The following is a 19,478-nucleotide window of genomic DNA, read 5'->3' on the forward strand; positions in this document are numbered from 1 at the left end:
GCTGTCCATATGAGACTTCGGCAAAGGGAACTGTCCAAATGGCACAAATCTACAGGCTCCCTAGACAACCAGTTTCATCTGGAACGATCAATGAGGGCTTTCCTCTTATGGGGATTCCGGTCCCCTGTCCTGCAAGCTGGGAAGTACTTCCTCACCTTCCTCTGGACGGTCACTACTACGGATGCCAGCCTGCCCTGCCAGGGAGCAGCCCTGTGTTTGAGATTGGACTTTGGAGGAGTTTCACCTGCTCATCAATGTCCTGGAGTGGCGAGCATTTGTTTATTTTGCCTCAGGTGGACTGGACTACGCTTCTCCACAGGCTCCAGGTCAGAATCTATTCGGACAATGCCACCGCAGTGGTCTATGTCAACCATCAAGGCGGCAAGAGAAGTGTAGCAGCGGCACTGGAGGTTTTCTGCCTTTTGCAGTGTATGGCACTGCACGTTCTGGCCCTCTCCACTGTGCACGTTCCCGGTGTCAGAATTGACAGGCAAATTACCTTGGTTGTCTGATGCTGGATCAGGGGAGTGGCCTCTGCTCCTGGGTGGTTTTCGTCACATCTGCCTATGGTGATGTTTAGGGCTGCAACTAACGAATATTTTCATAATCGATTAGTTGGCCGATTTATTGTTTGGATTAATCGAATAATAGCCTAAAAATAAAAAAATTGAAATAATTTTTTTGCCAATTTGTTGTTGGGCAGATTACACAACACAAATTGCCGCAAAAACACATTGCATGCTTTTCTGCAGCTTCTCCATTGAAGTATATTGAACCAAAAAAAACAAAATAGCACGGTTTTGCGTTAAAAAGTCCTTGCCCTTTCTAAATGCGCAGAAGCTGAAAAAAAAATCATGGATGTGAATGTGTCTCACTCTAATAGATAACTGGATGACAAACAGTTCTCTTAAACTCAATGGTTCGAAAACAGAACTTCTCCTGTTTCATGCCAACCGGAAAAATCGCCCCACGTCAACATGGACTCTCCCACCCATTCTGGGTAAAACTATCACCCCTAGCACCAAAGTCAAAAGTCTCTGAGTCATTTTCGATACCTACATGATAATGGATGCACAAATAGGGTCAGTAGTCAGCGGATCCCACCATCTGCTGCGCCTACTACGCAGACTCGCGCCCTTTATCCCGAAAGAGGACATTGCAGTCATGGGGGGAACAATCATCAATTCCAGACTCGACTACGCAAATGCCCTCTATCTAGGACTCCCCAAATACCAAATCGCATGTCTGCAAGTCGTTCAAAATACGGCCGCTCGACTAGTGACTGGGAAAAAACCATGGGAATCAATCTGGCCTTCACTGAGATCCCTTCATTGGTTGCCAGTAAAAGACAGAATCACTTTCAAGGCACTCTGCCTAATACATAAGTGTATTCAAGGCAACGCCCCCCAATATCTATGCGAAAAAATAAAAGCCCATAACCCCAATCGCATTCTGAGATCCACCAATCAAAACCTCCTCCAGATACCCAAAGCTAGATACAAGTCCAAAGGAGATCGAAGATTTGCAGTCCAAGGACCCCGCCTGTGGAATGCACTACCATCCGACTGGAGTCGGACCACTTGGCCTTCAGGAGAAAGATTAAAACCCATCTCTTCTGAGGTCAAGGGGTTCCTTACCCATGAAATGGATACAGCGCCCAGAGGCGATTCAGTTCGCATGTGTTGTGCTTTACAAGTCTCTCCCTGCCTCCCTCTCTCTCTCTCTCCCTCTCCAAAAAGCACCTAAAAACAGAAGTGTGAACCCAGGATTAAGATGTTTAGTAACATATTGGGGGACAGTGAAAGTAAAATTTACAGTAGAGATTTGCTCTTTTTGTACTATAAAGGGCTAATTTTAGTTTTTTAACCCCATTATGTTACTGGCCGATTAATCGATTTATGAAAATTGTAATCGATTAATTTCGTAATCGATTAGTTGTCGATTAATCGATGAGTTGTTTCGGCCCTAGTGATGTTCCTAGGGAGTCGATCTTTTGGCTTTCTGCCTTACAGGGAGGTGCCACATTGTGGAAAGAGTGCAGATGCTCTGTTGGCGTCGTGGGACCAGTATTGTCTTTTTCCTCCTTTTCTGCTGCGCAAGTTTACAGAACAGCGACCAAAGGGATTACAGTTAGGGGTGCACCGAATATAAATTTTGGTGCCAAAACCAAAAATGCAATTTGCCGAAAATTACTGTTTTATATATAAATATATATTTTATTGTATTTGACTTTTTATTTAATCATCAATTTAAATTAATATTAATTTGTTGGCCGTTATTGCCATCTTTAGTGCAAGAAAAGCTCAAGAAAAATGCAGTCTGCAGTCTGACCATCTCATGTATCATGGATGCAATCTCTTACTTAAACACACTGCTAATAGTATTAGCAAAATTTCCATTTAGTGCACCTCTAGCAGACATGATACAGGATGTGATCAGAGACTGCAGACATGATGCAAGAGATCAATGCAGCCTTGCCAGTGCCTGTCAGATGCAGCCTACCACTGCTTGTGTATGCAGCCTACCAGTAACATAGATTGAAAAAAGACACAAGTCCATCCAGTTAAACCATAAATAAATAAATAAATAAATAAAAATCGTACAATCCCGTATACCTAATTCTATACCCACAGTTGATCCAGAGGAAGGAAAAAAAAAACATCAGAGCATGATCCAATTTGCTATAGCAGGGGAAAAAACTCCTTCCGGACCCCCTGAGAGGCAATCGGATTTTCCCTGGATCAACTTTACCTATATTATGTACATTTAGGAAAGTATCCAGACCTTTCTTAAAATCTACTGAGCTGACCAGAACCACCTCTGGAGGCAGTCTGTTCCACATTTTCACAGCTCTTACTGTGAAGAAACCTTTCCGTATTTGGAGATTACATTTTAGACGTAAAGAGTGCCCCCTTGTCTTTTGTGTTGACCGTAAAGTGACTAACTCAACACCAAATTCACTATATGGACCCCTTATATATTTGTACATGTTGATCATATCCCCCTCAATCTCCTCTTCTCAAGAGAGAATAAATTCAGTTCCTCTAATATTTCCTCATAGCTGAGTTCCTCCATGCCTCTTATTGGTTTGGTTGCCCTTCTCTGCACTTTCTCCAGTTTCCCGATCTCCTTTTTGAGAACTGGTGCCCAAAACTGAACTGCATATTCCAGATGAGGTCTTTCTAATGATTTGAACAGGGGCAAAATTATATATCTCTCTGGAGTCCATACCTCTCCTAATACAATAAAGGTCTTTGCTCGCTTTGGAAACCGCAGCTTGGCATTGCATGCTATTATTGAGCTTATGATCTACCAAAACCCTCAGATCCTTCTCCACTACGGATCCCCTCAGTTGTACTCAGTATGTATGATGCATGCATATTCTTAGCCCCGTAAGTGCATAACTACATTTATCAATATTAAACCTCGTCGCCCAATTAGTGCATTGAGGTTGGCTTGTAAATTGGCGACATCCTGTAAGGACGTTATTCCACTGCATAGCTTGGTGTCATCTGCAAAGACAGAAATGTTACTTTTTGATCCCAGATCCAATGTCATTTATAAAGATATTAAAAAGTAAGTGTCCCAACACTGAACCTCAGAGGCGTTGCTAGGGGGTGCGGGGGGTGCGGTCCGCACCCGGGTGACACCCGCTAGAGGGGTGACACCATCCCGATTAAAAAAAAAAAAAATTTCAGCTGACGTGGGGGGGGGCGGCTCCTCCCACCCCCCGCGGCTGCAGCGATGAGCGCCGCGGAATCGGAGCGCCGCGGTACAAGAGGGGGGTTGCGGGGTGACACCGCAGCACCATCCATCCCCTTCTCTCACAGCCACGGGCTGTTAGCGGTGCTCGGCAGTCGGCACACAGGCACAGCCCACTCCTCTCTGTTTGTGTGTACAGAGGGGGAGGGGCTGAGGGGACCTTCTGTCCATGTGGCGCTGCCTGCGATGATCTGAGGTACTGAATGGGGAGGGGGGGTGTTTGCACCTAGGGGGATTTCACTTAAAGGGGGGGGGGGTGTTTGCACTGAGGGGGGGTTGTACTAAGGGGGGTTGTACTAAGGGGGGGGTGTCTGCACTGAAGGGGGTCTGTGTAACATGCAGGGGTCCAGAGGTGCAGGTGGCTGTGTAATGTAAAAGGGGTGCAGTGATGCAGGGTGCTGTGTAATGTAAAAGGGTCCAGAGGTGCAGGGGCTGTGTAATGTAAAGAGGTGCAGGGTGCTGTGTAGGGGTGCAACGGATCAAAAAACTCACGGTTCGGATCGTTCCTCGGATCAGGAGTCACGGATCGGATCATTTTTCGGATCGGCAAAAAAAAAAAAAATCTCCCCCACTGTAATATCCACATCTCCTCCTCCCCCCCCCCCCCCCACCAACTATAGTACCCCCTCGGTGCAGACATCCCCCCCCTCCTCTTAGTACAGTGACCCCCCCCTCTCAGTCAGTACAGTGACCCCCCCTCTCAGTCAGTACAGTGACCCCCCCTCTCAGTCAGTACAGTGACCCCCCCTCTCAGTCAGTACAGTGACCCCCCCTCTCAGTCAGTACAGTGACCCCCCCTCTCAGTCAGTACAGTGACCCCCCCTCTCAGTCAGTACAGTGACCCCCCCTCTCAGTCAGTACAGTGACCCCCCCTCTCAGTCAGTACAGTGACCCCCCCCTCTCAGTCAGTACAGTGACCCCCCTCTGTCAGTACAGTGACCTCCTTCCCCCACCAGCTAGTACCGACAGACTAGCGGCGTGTCCCACGAGTGCGGGCTCCTCCTCTGTGGGTGTAAACAGAGGAGGGCCGCCGCCGGGTGTACCAAGATGGCCGCGGCTCCGGAGCTAGGCCGAAGCCGCGGCCTTTCCTAATGTTACGGCAGCGGCTCCGGAGCTAGGCCGAAGCCGCGGCCTTTCCTAGCGTTATGGTCGCGGCTCCGGAGGTAGGCCGAAGCCGCGGCCATAACATTAGGAAAGGCTGCGGCTTCGGCCCAGCTCCGGAGCCGCCGCCGTAACATTAGGAAAGGCTTCGGCTTAGCTCCGGAGCCGTGGCAATCCGCGGATCACAGTGTGTTCCGATCCGAAGGGGGTGACCCGTTCGGATCACGGATCAACTGTGATCCGTTGCACCCCTAGGGCTGTGTAATGTAAAGGGGCCCAGAGGTGCAGGGTGCTGTGTAATGTAAAGGGTCCAGAGGTGAAGGGGGCTGTGAGATGTAAAGGGGTCCAGTGATGCAGGGTACTGTCTAATTTTTAAAGGGGCCCAGAGGTGCAGGGTGCTGTGAGATGTAAAGGGGTCCAGTGATACAGGGGGCTGTGTAATTTTAAAGGGGTACAGTGATGCAGGGTGCTGTGCAATGTAAAGTGGTCCAGAGGTGCAGTTGTGGAGAGGGGTACACAGTAGTAACAAAAAGATATTGAAGTATGCAGGGGGCACAGTGGGGTGTTTTTACATTTTAACGTGGGGGGGTTGCCAGATATTGGATCCACCCCGGGTGCCAAATGCTCTAGGTACGCCCCTGGCCTATAGGCTCCTGAGATGTGAATTCCGGTCCTGGAGAAAGAGAGGTGGGGGGAGGGGACAAAGAAAAATGGAGAGAAAGAAGGGATAGAATGAACAAGAAAGATGGATAGGGAGAGAGAGAAAAGGGGAAGAAAGGAGAACGGAGAGCAAACAGTAGGGTAGAAAATATTTGAAACATTTTATTGGGGGGGGGGGGGTGACACCATATTTTACCGCACCAGGTGACACCAACCCTAGTGACGCCACTGCTGAACCTTGGGTTACACCACTGATGACCTTAGACCATTCAGAGTAAGAATCATAAACTACTTCTCTCTTAACCAGTTTTCTATCCATTTACAAACTGATATTTCCAATACTATAGACCAGGGTTTGACAAATTTGCTTGGAATCTAGGAGCCAGCTAAAAAAGTTAGGAGCCAGAAAACGCGCCCTGTCCCTCCAAGCTCGCGCGCAGAAGCGAACACATACCTGAGTAGCGCCCACATATGTAAACGGTATTCAAACCACACATGTGAGGTATCGCCGCGATCGTTAGAGCGAGAGCAATAATTCTAGCCCTAGACCTCCTCTGTAACTCAAAACATGCAACCTGTAGAATTTTTTTAAACGTCGCCTATGGAGATTTTTAAAGGGTAAAAGTTTGTTGGCATTCCACGAGCGGACGCAATTTTGAAGCGTGACATGTTGGGTATCAATTTACTCGGCGTAACATTATCTTTCACAATATAAAAAAAAAAATTGGTATAACTTTACCGTTTTTATTTTTTCATTAAAAAAAGTGTATATTTTCCCCAAAAAAGTAAACTTGTAAGACCGCTGCGCAAATATGGTTTGGGCCCGCTGCGAGGGAGGTAGGGGTGCACGGAGACACAGGATCCTGTGCCACCCCACCTCTGCGCGATCACCAGTAATTGAGGCCGCGGCCTCAATTACCGGCGGGCGCCAGGTCACAATTTCTTGTCGCAATTGCGACCGGGCGCCCGGATTTTGTTGAGCCCTGCTGTAGACTTTACCTTACACATGAGCCGTGTGTGCGGAACTGTATCGAACGCTTTTGCATAATCCAAGTATACCACATCCACCCTCTGTCCAAGGTTTTACTTACCTCTTCATAAAAAGAAATCGGGTTTGTCTTTCATGAATCCATGCTGTCTGTTGCAAGAACTCATCTATGTGGTATTTTATTAATCTCTCCAGTATCTTCCCAACTATAGAAGTTAAACTAACTGGTCTATAGTTACTTGGTAAAGACTTTGTTCCCTTTTTAAATATAGGCACCACGTTGGCCCTGCGCCAATCCAGCGGTACTATTTCCGTCATTAATGAGTCCCTAAAAATTAGAAACGATGGCTTTGAAATTACAGAGCTCAATTCATTTAGGATCCGTGGGTGGATGCCATCTGGTACAGGTGCTTTATCCACCTCTATTCTGTCTAGGGCTGCAACGGATCACAGGTGATCGTGATCCGAACGGGTCACCCCCTTCGGATCGGCACACACTGTGATTTGCGGTTCCGGAGCTAGGCCGAAGCCGCGGCCTTTCCTAACGTTATGGCCGCGGCTTTGGCCTTCCTCCGGAGCCATGGCTATAACGTTAGGAAAGGCCGCGGCTTCGGCCTAGCTCAGGAGCCGCGGCCATCTTGGTACACCCGGCAGAAGCCCTCCTCCTCTGTTTACACCCACAGAGGAGGAGGAGCCTGCACTCGGACACACCGCTGGAAGTGACTCTGTACTACCTGAGATGGGGGGGGTTGTCCTTCCTGAGGGGGGAGGTTTGTCTTGCCTGAGGGTGGGGGCTGTCTTGCCTGAGGGTATGTGGATATTACAGTGGGGCGGTGTGGATATTACAGTGGGGGGGGAGAGATGTGGATATTACAGTGGGGGAGAATTTTTTTTATTTTTTTGCCGATCCGAAAAATGATCCGATCCGTGACTCCTGATCCGAGGAACGATCCGAACCGTGAGTTTTTTTTTTTGATCCGTTGCACCCCTAATTCTGTCTAAATTAGGGCTGTGCAAATTAACTTTTAATTAATCGATTAATCTTTAATTTTTTTGATCGATTAAAATTCTTTTGATTGGTACTCGCCTCTCCGGCGGCTTCTGGGCCTTCAGGGAGTTCCGTCGGAGATCTAGTAACGTCACGGACACTGGCGTGGCTTGCCGTGTCCATCTGAAGGGCTCCTTTGCTGTGCCTTCATATCTGCATCCCGGCGGGACCTTACTATCTGCCACACGCAAGGGCTGTTACACTTCCCTCTATCACTTCCCTCTATCAACCTGGGATTCTACAACCATCCACTGGGAGTTGTGATAGTTCCCTTCATAGGACATCTACATGCCGACGGACTGATGTTAACCTCTCCTCATCTGGATTCAGCAGTGGTATCGTTGTACACATTTTTATACCAGTATCATACTTGGCTACTTGTTTTTATGACTGCTTTTGCTACCGTTTGGTATTACTCGCACCATTTTTACAGTTTGTCGCTACATCGATTTTTATCTCCAGTACAATATTTATTTTGTTACCTACTTGAAGACTATAAAAGTTTTAATGCTATTCCCATCGAGTGCTGCCTTTGTGTGTTTTTTGTATCCTGCTATCCATTTTTCCAGTGGTTGGTAGCTGCACTGGGAATCGGCCTGCAAGGAGATCAGCTAAAAGTAGTTGGATCTGTATGTGCGTTTATAATTAATCGAAATTAGTCGATTAAAAAAAAAAGATTAATTGAACAGAAAATTTTTGATCAGTAACGGCCCTAGTCTAAATATTTCTGGACCATATCACCTTTGAGCCATTGTGGATCATGCTCCGTTGTATACACAGAGCTGAAGAAAGTATTTAATTTAGCCTTCTCTTTGTCCCCAGTCACCCACTCTAGATTATTTTGTAAAGGGCCTACATGCTCAGACCTGACCTAATATATTTGAATAATTTTTTGGGGTTTGTCCTATCTTTTGCAATCTGTCGTTCGTTTTGAATTTTTGCATCCTTGATTTCCTTTTTACATATTCTGTTACATTCTTTTTAACATTTAAATGACACTAGTGTTCCTTTTTATTTTATTTTTAAAAGCTCTTTTCTTATTGTTTATAGCTTTTTTTTAACTTTGACAGTGAGCCACATAGGTTTTATTTTTAGCCTTTTAAACTTATTGCCCATGGGAATATACTTTGCAGTGAGGTCCCAAACAGTCTTTTTGAAGAATTCCTATTTCTTTTCTGTGTTTATCGATGCCAATATTCTCTCCCAGTTGAAGTCCTGGAGAGCAGCCCTCATCCTTGGAAAATTTGCAATGTTTTTATCTTTCCCGTATGTATTTCTTGCTTACAGCGAACATCAAATTAAATCATGTTGTGATCACTGCTACCCAGGTGTTCCTTTAGCTGAACATTAGTAATAAGCTCTGCATGGTTTGAGATTACCAGGTCCAACAGAGCATCAACCCTAGTTGAGGCCTCAATAAACAGGACCATAAAATTGCTCTATAACAGGTTTGTAAATTTATGCCCTTTAACTGTCCCAGTAGTGCCATTTACGCTTTGAGATCGCTTCTCACATAGCGACAGACCCCGCCACCTTCCTTTTTACCCTGTCTCTCTAAAAGCGTGCATAGCCATGAATATTTATTGCAGGGGTTGACAAATTTGCTTGGAATCTAGGAGCCAGCTAAAAAAGTTAGGAGCCAGAAAACACACCCCGTCCCGATGAGCTTGCGCACAGAAGCGAACGCATACGTGAGCAGCGCCCGCATATGTAAACGGTGTTCAAACCACACATGTGAGGTATCGCCGCGATTGGTAGAGCGAGAGCAAAAAATTCTATCCCTCCTCTGTAACTCAAAACATGCAACCTGTAGATTTTTTTAAACGTCGCCTATGAAGATTTTAAAGGGTAAAAGTTTGTCGGCATTCCACGAGCGGACGCAATTTTGAAGCGTGACATGTTGGGTATCAATTTACTCAGGGTAACATTATCTTTCATAATATTAAAAAAAAAATGGGGAGTCTGACACCCCGCAACACCGATCAAGGTAAAGAGTCTCATGGAGTCTCAATGGGATATTTATAGCAAAAAGTAAAACAATTTTTTTTTTTTTTTTTTTTCAAAATTTTCACTCTTCGTTTTTTCTTTATAGCGCAACTAAATTTAAACACAGAGGTGATCAAATACCACCAAAAGAAAGCTCTTTGTGGGGGAAAAAATTATCAACATTTCAAATGGGTACAGTGTTGCACGACCGCGCAATTGTCATTCAAAGTGTAACGGTGCTGAAAATTGGTCTGAGCAGAATGCGGTGAAAATGCACAATATTGAAGTGATTAATAAATCTTCCACCTATGTGTTAATATTGCACAGCTTTTTTTTCGGAAATTGAGTTTGGGTTATGTTATTTTGGCAATGCCTAGCAGCTTTGTTCTTTTGACACTCCTTTTAACAATTACATTTTTTTTTTTATTTCTCATGTAACACGGGACAGACACATAGTTTCTTTCTTGGATAAGTGAACATATGTTGCACTTGTGTTTGTCTACAAATTAAAATGTTGTCATTCATGTTTTATTTTTTATTTTTTTTCATGCAGATTCAAAAGATGTCGGGTGAATTGCCATTAAATATTAACATCAAGGAGCCTCGCTGGGACCAGAGTACATTTGTTGGAAGAGCCAACCATTTCTTCACAGTAACTGACCCCAGAAACATCCTTCTGTCTAATGACCAACTGGAGCATGCTAAGAAAATTGTTCAAGACTACAGGTACACATCTGCAATAAGTAATATATGTTCTAGAGATGTAAAATTTCCGGACATTTTGAAGCCATAAGAAAAACCTTTTTATTTTTTTTCCTTTTATTTCTGGTAATTTTGGAAAAATATAAAAAAAAAAAGTCCAAACTGAAAGATATTTTGTTACACTGGGAACGTGAAATCTAGTGTAAATAAAAAGTATTCTGCTTGAAATAAAAGTACAGCTTATCTGGTAAATGAACTAAAACTTTTTTTTTTTTTTTTTACGATTTCAATAACAAAAACTGTATATAGAGAGAGGCTGAAACATATCAGCTGAAAATGGTGTTCTCTGCGTTTTTGCCGATGAGAGAGAGGTGTAAATGGCGCTGAAAACGCCACAATTTTGCTGTGATTTTACCACAATTATACTTGCTTATGGTGTGTTTTTCCTAGGTCTTGTGATTCAAAGGTAGTATGGGTGCATTATTGATGCATTCTTGCTGCATTTTCAATGCATTTCAACAGTAAGATGTTTGTTTGGTTGGGTTTTTTTTTTTCTGACCAAAAATCCAGCAAGCAGGATTTTTAACACCGCAACGGAAGCACAACTGACCAGTGTGAAGACATACCATACATAGAATTTAAAGTGGAGTTCCACCCAGAAATGTAACCTTCGCGGATCGAATTGGCACCTTTCAGGGGGGAGTGGATACCTGTCAAATCCAGGTATCTGCTCCCACTTCCGGGGAAAGATCGCTGCAATCTGGCGAACTTTGCAATTTTTATATATATTTGGTCTTTTTTTGTTATATAGCGCAAAAAAAAAAAAAAACGCAGAGGTGATCAAATACCACCAAAAGAAAGCTCTATTTGTGGGTGAAAAATAACATCAATGTTTATGCGGGTACAACGACGCGCGACCGTGCAATTGTCAGTTGAAGCGACGCGGTGCCGTATCACAAAAAAATGGCCTGGTTAGGAAGCGGGTAAATCGAAATTCTTCTGGGGGCGAAGTGGTTAGATGAACAGGATCCCCCACTTTTTTTTTTTGGGTAGCAAACGCTTTTAGGGCTAGGCACTAATATGGAGCTCCACAGAGACCTTAAATGAATAATTAACTGATCTTCCATCATTTTATGAAGCATTTTTTGACCCCCCACCCCCCCCCCCCCTCCCAGATTGTCCCATCAATCCTTGGGGCTGTTCCTGGGATAACTTGTAAGCCTTGCCCCCTAAAAATGGGCAAAACCAAGTAAACTGTTCTTCTTTTTCTTTTCCTTTTTTTTTGGTGATAACACATGGAAGTGCTAGAACCATCATGTTTTAGAGAAGGGCATAAAGAGACTTTTCTGACTAATAAAGAGGATACTTGTGGTGTCTGTTCTTTAACCACTTATGGACTGCCTCCTGCACATTTACGTCGGCAGAATGGCACGGCTGGGCACAGGCACGTACCTGTACGTTCCCTTTAAGTGCCCAGCCGTGGGTCGCCCGCGACCCGGTCTGAAGCTCCACGGGACCTGATCGCCGCCGGTGTCCCGCGATCGGTCACAGGAGCTGAAGAACGGGGAGGTGTGTGTGTTCTTCCCTGTTCTTCACAGTGGCAATGTCACTGATCGTCTGTTCCCTGATAATGGGGAAAGGCGATCAGTGATGTCACACGTCCAGCCCCGCCCCCCTACAGTTAGAAACGCATATGAGGTCACACATAACCCCTACAGCGCCCCCTAGTGGTTAACTCCTAAACTGCAATTGTAATTTTCACAGTAAATGCATTTTCATAGCATTTTTTGCTGTGAAAATGACAATGGTCCCAAAAATGTGTCAAAATTGTCCGATGTGTCCGCCATAATGTCGCAGTCACGAAAAAAATTGCTGATCGCCGCCATTAGTAAAAAAAAAAAAAAATATATTAATAAAAATGCCATAAAACTATCCCCTATTTTGTAAACGCTATAAATTTTGCGCAAAACGCTTACTGCGAATACGTATCGACCTAAACTGAGGAACAATTTTTTTTATATCTTTTTTTTTTTTTTTTTTTTTTTTGGGGGGGGGGGTATGTATTATAGTAAAAAAAAAAATTCAAAATTGTCGCTCTATTTTTGTTTATAACGCAAAAAATAAATACCGCAGAGGTGATCAAATACCACCAAAAGAAAGCTCTATTTGTGGGGGAAAAAAAGGACGCCAATTTTGTTTAGGAGCCACATCGCACGACTGCACAATTGTCAGTTAAAGTGACACAGTGCCGAATCGCAAGAACTGGCCAGGTCCTTTATTTGCATAATGGTCCGGGTCTAAAGTGGTTAAGAAAAAATAGTAAGCTTCAAGTTAAGTCTAATAAATGTTTTTTTATTTTTCCAAGGCATGGGATTGTGCAGCCAGGACTCACTGAAGATGAATTGTGGAGAGCTAAGTATGTATATGATTCTGCCTTTCACCCTGACACTGGTGAAAAGATGATTCTGATTGGAAGGATGTCAGCTCAGGTACCAATGAACATGACCATCACTGGTTGCATGATGACCTTTTATAGGTAAGACACAAAATATACGTATAGACAATCCCCTGCCAACAATATGATCATGTGTAAGAGGCTTAAGGCTTCAGCCCTTCTGGGAAGGCGATCCACAAAGTTTAGGAATGTGTTTATAGGAATGTTTGACCATTCTGCCAGAAGAGTATTTGAGAGGTCAGGCACCGATGTGGACAAAAGGCCTATCTTGCAGTCTCCGCTCTAATTTATCCCAAAGGTGTTTTTATAGGGTTGCAGTCAGGCCAGTCGAGTTTCTCCACCACAAACTCTCTCATCCAGGCCTTTATGGACCTTGCTTTGTGCATTGGTCCAAATCATTTGGTGGAGGGGGGATTATAGTGTGGGGTTGTTTTTTCAGGGGTTGGGCTTGGCCCCTTAGTTCCAGTAAAGGGAATTCTTAAGCCATCAGCATACCAAGACATTTTGAACAATTTCATGCTCCCAACTTTGTGCGAACAGTTTGGGGATGGCCCCTTTCTGTTCCAGTGTGCACAAACAAGGTCCATAAAGGCATGGATGAGCGAGTTTGGGGTGGAGGAACATGCTGTTTCTCCAGTGTGAAAGCCCGAAGGCTTTCACACTGGAGTGCTGCGCTAGCAGGACCGCTCCAAAAGTCCTGCTAGTTGCGTCTTTGGAGCAGTGATGTGTTTACCTCTCCTCCACTGCTCCTTCCCATTGAAAGCAATGGGAAACCGCGGCTATACGCCTCTGCAGAGGCGCATTGCCAGCGGTATTAACCCTTTTTCAGCTGCTAGCGGGGCGTAAAACCACACCGCTAGCGGCCGAATACTGCCGCAATTCTGAAGGTAAAACGCAGCGTTTTACCGCCACCGCACCTCCCTCCCCAGTGTGAAAGGGGCCTTAGTCAAAGCTTGCAAAGAAGGGAAAAGGCTGCATGCAAGTGCATCCCACATCTGTTTGAGATAAATTCTAAGTTCATTCTTGAATTCATTCACAGGTATAGTTTAGCTGCATTTGACCTCCTTCTAAGCTGCTTCAATGCAGAGCGGTTGATAAGGTGGTTGACTTCATCAGCAGTATTGAAGATGGACTGAAGGGGTATAGCCTACATAAAGGTAATCCAGGGAGTTGCAGTAGTCGAGGCGAGAGAAAACCAGAGAGTGAATTTGAAGCTTTGTGGTGTCATTGGTTTAGGAGTGTATTTTGGAGATCTGGCAGAGGTTGACCCGGACAGATTCGGACAGTGATTGGATGTGGACTGAAAGGGAGAGTTCAGAGTACAGTATTGCACCTAGCATCTTGACATACAGGGACAGGTTGACTATTTTACTATCAATTATGACAGAGAAGTCAGGGAAAGGGGAAAATGGGGGGGGGGGGGGATATGAGCTTGGTTTTGGATAGATTAAGTTGAGAAAGTGGTGTGACATCCAGACTGATAAGTATGTTGGTAAAATAGTGATGCATGAGCTGGGGGGGGGGGGGGTAGAGAGATAGATTTGGGTGTCATCAGCATAGAAATGGGATTTAAAGCCATAGGAGGCTATCGGCTGACCCAGGTAGGAAGTGTAAATCAAGAATAGGGGGTCCAAGAACAGAACTTTGGGGGACCCTGATAGAAAAAGGTAGAGCAGGTAGAATTGTAAATGGGGCTCAAACAACTAATGGACATAACCATTTTTATTATTGATTATAAATCGATTGTCAGCTACTGTAAATTTTCCTTATCAATTAGTTGGCCTACGTACAGAATGCATTATTTGTTTACATATTCGGAAACAGTGCAGCACACGTACAGCTCAGTACACCGTCCATACATGTAAGTAATTGCCCAAGAACTTGTCAATGTGTGAGGAGCAATGCCTCATGGGACATGTACTCCTGGGCAGGAGAAGGAAGTGATTCTAAAGACAGTCTATTTTTTACCTTAATGCACGCTATGCATCAAGACAAAAAATCTGATGGACTGGCCGAGCATGTCTTTAGACCTAAACCCTATTGAGCATCTATGGGGCATCCTCCAACCAGCTCTGTGATGCTGTCATGGAGGAGTGGAAGAGGACTCCAGTGGCAACCTGTGAAGCTCTGGTGAACTCCATGCCCAAGAGGGTTAAGGCAGTGCTGGAAAATTAAAGGTGGCCATACAAAGCTGTACACTCACTACTTTACATTGTAGCCAAGTGTTGTCACATGAAAAGATATAATAAAATATTTACAGATGTGAGGGGTGTACTCACTTTTGTGAGATACTGTATATGATATAAGATGTATACTGTGAAAGTGTTTATATATTAACCACTTCCGGACTGGCTCACGGCGATATACGTCGGCACTTTGAAGAGGAATATCATTGTTATGGCAGCAGCAATCTGCCATAATCCCGGTATCCTCTTTAGTGAGTGGTCCAGTTTCAGACAAAAGTGGTCTCTGCGGTGGATTCGCTGCAAGATCAGTTTTAATGGGTGGCGGGAGGGCCCCTCCCGCTGTGCTCTGGTGGGGGCTATTGGATCCTTCCCCCTGTGTGGTATGGATCTGAGTGAGAGGAAGATTGCAGGGTGGAAGCGACGTCAAAACTTCATTTCCGCCCATCGCTCTTAAAGGGACTTTTTGACCCCAGATCTCATAATTAAGAGGTCCTGTCATGTTTTTTTTTCTACTAAAAGGGATGTTTACATTCCTTGTAACAGGAATAAAAGTGACACAATTTTATTTATTTAAAAAAAATAAGCTTCTTTTAATGCGCTCTGTCCGGTCGAGCTTGCGTGCAGAAGCGAGCGCATATGTGAGTAGCACCTGCATATGAAAACGGTGTTCAAACCACACGTGAGATATTGCCGCAATCGTTGGAGCGAGAGAAATCATTTTAGCCCTAGACCTCTGTAACCCAAAACATGCAACCTGTAGAATTTTTATTTTTATTTTATTTTTAACATCGCCTATGGAGATTTTTAAGGGTAAAAGTTTGTTGCCATTCCACGAGCAGGCATAATCTGGAAGCTTGACATGTTTGGTATCAATTTACTCAGCGTAACATCATCTTTCACAATATAAAAAAAAAATTGGGCAGACTTTACTGTGGTATTTTTTAATTAAAGTGTAATCTTTCCCCAAAAAAGTGCGCTTGTAAGAACTCTGCTCAAATACGGTGTGACAAAGTATTGCAACAACTGCCATTTTTATTATTTAGGGTGTTGGAACCCCCCCCCCCCCCCCAAGCATTATATATTGTTTTTTTTTTTTTTTCTTTAACGTGTAAACACAAAATCTCAAAGAGGCACGGTCCTTAACGCCCGCCGCACGACTATTTACGTCCGCAAAATGGCACGGACAGGCAGAAGGGCAGGCGGATTCCCGCGGAGAGCGATCCGAGACGACGGCGCGGCTATTCGTTTATAGTCGCGATTGCTCCCCGGAGCTGAAGAACGGGCAGAGCCGTGTGTAAACACGACTTCCCCGTGCTTCACTGTGGCGGCGTATCGATCGAGTGATCCTTTTTATAGGGAGACTCGATCGTTGACGTCAGTCCAACAGCCACACCCCCCTACAGTTGTAAACACGCACTAGGTGAACCCTAACTCCTACAGCGCCCCCTGTGGTTAACTCCCAAACTGCAACTGTCATTTTCACAATAAACAATGCAATTTAAATGCATTTTTTGCTGTGAAAATGACAATGGTCCCAAAAATGTGTCAAAATTGTCCGAAGTGTCCGCCATAATGTCGCAGTCACTAAAAAAATCCCTGATCGCCGCCAATAGTAGTAAAAAAAAAATAATTAATAAAAATGCAAAAAAAACTATCCCCTATTTTGTAAACGCTATAAATTTTGCGCAAACCAATCGATAAACACTTATTGCGTTTTTTTTTTTTTACCAAAAATAGGTAGAAGAATACGTATCGGCCTAAACTGAGGAAAAAAAAATGTTTTTATATATGTTTTTGGGGGATATTTATTATAGTAAAAAATATCGATTTTTTTTTTTTCAATTGTCGCTCTATTTTTGTTTATAGCGCAAAAAATAAAAACCGCAGAGGTGATCAAATACCACCAAAAGAAAGCTCTATTTGTGGGGGAAAAAGGACGCCAATTTTGTTTGGGAGCCACGTCGCACGACCGCGCAATTGTCTGTTAAAGCGACGCAGTGCCGAATTGTAAAAACGCCTTTGGGCATTTAGCAGCATATTGGTCTGGGGCTTAAGTGGTTAGTAGTAGTGATCATCTGATAGTAGTGATTATCTGCTGTTTTTGTACTATAAAGGGCTACATTTTTTTTTATTTTTATTTTTTTTACCCCATCATGACAGGGGATACAAAAAGCATACTGCTACTAAATGTCTTAGTGACAGCAGGTGGCTTATATCAAGCCTATGACCATGGAGTCTGTCAGGCATAATGTTACAGTCCTGTCTGAAAATCTTCAAAACAGTGTTTTAGGCCTTTTTTTTCTTGTAAAAAAAATAAAATAAAATGTTTAATCTCTAAGCCTGATGATATATATGACATATAACCTCTAATAATATTTTATGTATCTTCTCTTATTCTACAAGTAGATTAAATGTTTTAGTAAATCATTTTGTGAGTTTTAGGAGAGCTACTTTTCTTTCCTCAAAATACAGAAAATGTTATTCTATATGATCATATTTTAAATGGTGAGACCCTTTCTGGATTCTAATAGAAATGAATTTGAGCTCCCAGGCCTGACATTGCAGCTACAAGGGTTTTATTTCAGGTTATGGATAATGCAACCAGAGCTGGATTACCCATTGTAGAAGTAGGAGTGAGACTCCAAGGTAGGTGAGCAGTATTGCTAGCCCCACACAAATATACGAAAGCATTGGTATTATGACCAACAGACTTTAACAACTGCAGTGTCTTTTAGTGCACTAGATCAAAAAAGATTGCTTTTATGCATTTCATACCTGATCTTTTACATACATCTCTGGGAATATGTAGCAGTTAGTGCAGTTGTAAGCATTAGAATATGTGCAGGTTCGTTAAATGCATTTTTTGACGTACGGTAATATATTTAAGTATGAAATTCCAGTTTTAACATGACATGCCATTTTCTGCTTCAAGAGATGAAATGAAGAAGGCAGTCAGTATGTGTTCATCTGTCAGAGGAGTTTCTATATAGAAATAGAGCCAGAGCCTAGATGTTTTAGTCGTTCTGACTGCTGCCTCTAAGCACTATGAACAAAACTTGTAAATGCTATTTTCTATTTTTAGAACAACGCCAGCCGTGATCTTTTGGCAGTGGATTAACCAGTCTTTTAATGCCATCGTTAACTATACAAATAGGAGTGGAGATGCTCCCATCACCGGAAGGTAGGACAATGTATTGTGTGAGGCTTTGTGCCAGCATCCTCAGTTCACACTGCTATAACTATGCCAATATGACTTTGGAATCTTGCCATGTTTTGGAGTGAAATGGGTGACCTTGTGTCACAATTTTACTATGCTGGTTTCAGAGGGCAATTTATAGTCTCTTGATTTGACTTCAGGACCATCTTTCCATTTTACAGTTTGACCTTTTCCTACCTATTCTAATGAGTTCCCAAAGTCCTTGTAGTTAGGCATTGTTGACATTGACGTACAGAACTATTTACTTTGCATTAATAAAACTTTCCATAACAAATGCCTGTTTATAGGAATAGCAAATGGTCTAGTATACACTTGTAATTATTTTTATATTTTTGCCAGCAACGTTTAGCAGGCATTAAAACTTGAAATAAACGCTTCCATTCAAATCAATGGAAGCGCAACATAAACCTATTGTGTGCGTGTTTGCAAAGCACTATGGGCATAGCCCTTGTCCTGCCACACAACAAATAAAATAAAACAGGAGTTCAAAAAGCTTCATAAATTGCTTTCTAATGGCTCTAATTTAGTTTTAACACCTGTCCGAACTTCGCCTTTTAAAGTCTTTTTTCATTTGCATTTAGTCCCCTTTCTCCATTTAAAAAAACAATGAACAATGCATCCATCTTTCTGATTCATGACCAATTTGTATTATGAATGGATAGTATTGAATTGATAGCTGGCCATTGTCCGTCAGCTGAACGTAGTGTGCTCAGCTTTAAAAATTTTATTGTGGAAGTGTCTTATCAGCCTGTTCATGGGACTGCAGGAATGCCTCCAGAAGAGAACACCTTTTTTATGTTCTTGCGAGTGCACTTGTCTGGGCTGACAAAAAAAGGTGCAGCTGTGGAACAGATCTGTTCCCTGATGCAGGAAAACCCACCTTATGAGAGGATCCCTGTCATTAAAGCAAACGGTCATGAAAAGAACATGTGTCGTACCATTCATGTTCACTGTAATTTCACCAAGTGTCTAGCTGTTCTGCCTTTAATACTTTCCACTGTCCTGGATCAAGTATGTAGCGTTAAACCTCCAGCTTTAGGCTAACATTCCTGTTTTGGGTACTTGTTTCTGGTAAGTGACTCAAAGTTTTTAAGCCAGATCCAGGTCCACATAACAGCCGACAACCAGGTATTTTGAATATTTTGAGTTCAGTAATGACTGCCTTCATGTTCCCTTTTGACAAGTTTACAGGAGTTTAGTAGGAAACCAATGAACCATTGTGTTTATAAAATGACTCAGTAGCAAATATCTACGATATGTTATTTAAAATTGACAATTTCAATAAAGTGCTATATCAGGTTTATTAACTATCACGATACCCAATACTGACCTAATATACAGAGCATGTGTTTTGGAAACCATAATATTGTAGA

The 19,478-nt window shown here is 43.3% G+C and overlaps 1 protein-coding gene across 1 annotated transcript in view; it reads left to right on the forward strand.

Moving 5' to 3' along the window:
* The window catches only part of SFXN1 (sideroflexin 1), a 73,742-nt gene that overhangs the window by 8,308 nt on the left and 45,956 nt on the right, over positions 1 to 19,478 (forward strand). Inside the window, exons 2-4 of the mRNA XM_040344558.1 lie at positions 10,099 to 10,271; positions 12,613 to 12,783; positions 17,971 to 18,069. Coding sequence (XP_040200492.1) covers positions 10,108 to 10,271; positions 12,613 to 12,783; positions 17,971 to 18,069 — 434 coding nt within the window. The 5' untranslated portion in view covers positions 10,099 to 10,107. The remainder of the gene's footprint in view (positions 1 to 10,098; positions 10,272 to 12,612; positions 12,784 to 17,970; positions 18,070 to 19,478) is intronic.

This window comes from Rana temporaria, chromosome 3 (genome assembly GCF_905171775.1).
Source record: "Rana temporaria chromosome 3, aRanTem1.1, whole genome shotgun sequence".
NCBI lineage: Eukaryota > Metazoa > Chordata > Amphibia > Anura > Ranidae > Rana > Rana temporaria.